The sequence below is a fragment of the Galeopterus variegatus genome, unplaced genomic scaffold, assembly GCF_000696425.1.
Source record: "Galeopterus variegatus unplaced genomic scaffold, G_variegatus-3.0.2 Scaffold4420, whole genome shotgun sequence".
Classification (NCBI taxonomy): domain Eukaryota; kingdom Metazoa; phylum Chordata; class Mammalia; order Dermoptera; family Cynocephalidae; genus Galeopterus; species Galeopterus variegatus.
In genome coordinates, this window is record NW_007730531.1 from 163,642 (window position 1) to 165,829 (window position 2,188).

Here is a 2,188-nt window from a genome sequence, read left to right on the forward strand (position 1 = left end):
GAGCGCCGCCACACTTCCCAAGCGGCGCACTGTAGCAGTGCGCCACCGGGCCGGCCCCTTTATTTTCTCTTTTGTTCATCTGTTTTCTATTTCATTAATTTGTACTCTTATCTTTATTATTCCCTCCTTTCTACTTTCTTCAGGTTTAACTCACTCTTTTTTCTACCCTCTTGAATTGGTAGCTTAGATCACTGATTTTTAATTTTTCCTCTTCTCTAATATGTGCAATTAAAGCTATAAATTTCCATCTAAGTACTATTTAAGCTGTATCTCATAAAAAATTAATTTTTAAAGAATCATTCAAACTTTTGTTTGGTACTGGGTAAAGAATACTCTTAGAAATCAGGGAGGAGTTGAACGGAAAAGGGCACAATGAAACTCTGTAAAGTGACGGCAGCGATCCATACCATTGGGGTATTGGTTATGCAGGTGTGTACATTTGTCAAAAACACAATAGTCTACACTTAAGATCTCAACTGTATACAACACTAGACGACAGGTATCAGTAACTTTTTACAGGTGAAAAAATCTAAGGCTCAGAGGAGTTAATCGTGATGTACCAACATTGCACACTCAGCAACTGAAAGAGCCAGGGGTTAAACCTACATATAACCCATCAGAACCTATGTTTACGTCATCAGAACCAGTGTGATTTTGCACTCTACCACATATTATTTCATATATATATACATACATATTTTATACATGTATACATGTATATACATATATAGAGAGAAAGAGAGCAATTGAGAGAAAGAGAGTACATGCTTAACGCAGTACATGTGTAATATGTGGCTTTAACAAATGTTTTTCCATCATCCTGGTGTGAATTGACCCATTCCTCAGTAAGCTCACCTTACTACCATCAAATAGACAGAGGCGTACATGTCTGCTCAGAACCTGAATGCTCATTCCTGGAAAAGGAATCATTTTGCAGCTCCACAGGGTCAGAATCAATGAAACACGACTTGGACTTGACCTAATCTGAAAGAAAAATGGGTTATAAAGAAGTTTACTTTTACGATTTATAACACAGATCCACTTTCCAAAGCATCTTTTATAAACACAGTTTAACAAAATGTATATAGAGTAAAGAAAAGAAAAGAAAAACTTTTGCGCAAACACACAGACACGAGAAAAGTTTCAAAACTTTGTTCATGTAAAATCAAAACCATTCGTTTTAGGTGAATTTTTCATAAAGTTATATTTGAAATATTTGCATTTTTTCTTAAATACATAAAAATTGTGAAAAAAAGAACAGTCAGTACCATCAGTAAAATATATGACCTGACTACAGAATCAATGTGTTCCAGTCCCCAGGTTCATTCTACAGAATGTACAGAAAGTTAACACAGTATAATACCCATTAATACCATCTGCCTAACACCTCCTTGCTTTGATTCCAAGCAATTATTTACAGTGTTCCTTGGCTTCTTATATTGATGTTTTGACAGAGAATGCAGTATTTGATGTGATTATTCAAATCCGCTTTAGAGGTATAGTTCAGATTGTGAGTAAACAAATTGGTATTCTATTTTTTATTGAAATGTATTGACTACACATATTTTGGGGGCACAGAGTTGAATATCAGTACATATAAATAATGTGTGATATCAAATCAGGGTAATTAGCATATTCATCATTATAAAACTTAATCATTTATTTTTTATTTCTTTTTTTTTTTCCTTTTTGTCTTTTTTACTGACCGGTAACGGGATCGCAACACTCGGTGTCGCGCCTGCACCGGGGACCGGCAACGGGGTCGCAACCCTCGGCGCCGCTCCCGCACCGCGCTCAGCCAGCGAGCGGGAACCAGTCTCCACATGGGATCCAAACCCTCGGCAGGAGCGCCGCCGCACTCCCAAGTGGCGCACTCTCCAGTGTGCCACCGGGCCAGCCCTATTTTTTATTTCTTAAAAACAGCTTTAATTAATGTTTACATTTTCCTTATGGTCACGAGCCTTTTCATTTAAATAACTTACATTGTTGCAGAAAATAAGACAATATCTAATGGTTTGTCAACTTTTCAATTAAAGAAATGAGAGATAAATATTTAGTTCTCTGGGCACAATTTCCTAAAATTGTTATTCTTACCACTTTTTTTTGGGGGGGGGAGCTGGCCAGTGTGGGGATCTGAACCCTTAACCTTAGTGTTACAACACTGCGCTCTAACCAACGGAGCTACCTG

The 2,188-nt window shown here is 37.3% G+C and overlaps 1 protein-coding gene across 1 annotated transcript in view; it reads right to left on the minus strand.

The window, feature by feature from the left end:
- NPHP1 (nephronophthisis 1 (juvenile)) overlaps nt 1-2,188 on the minus strand; it is a 58,178-nt gene that overhangs the window by 31,842 nt on the left and 24,148 nt on the right. Inside the window, exon 11 of the mRNA XM_008587538.1 lies at nt 856-984. Coding sequence (XP_008585760.1) covers nt 856-984 — 129 coding nt within the window. The remainder of the gene's footprint in view (nt 1-855; nt 985-2,188) is intronic.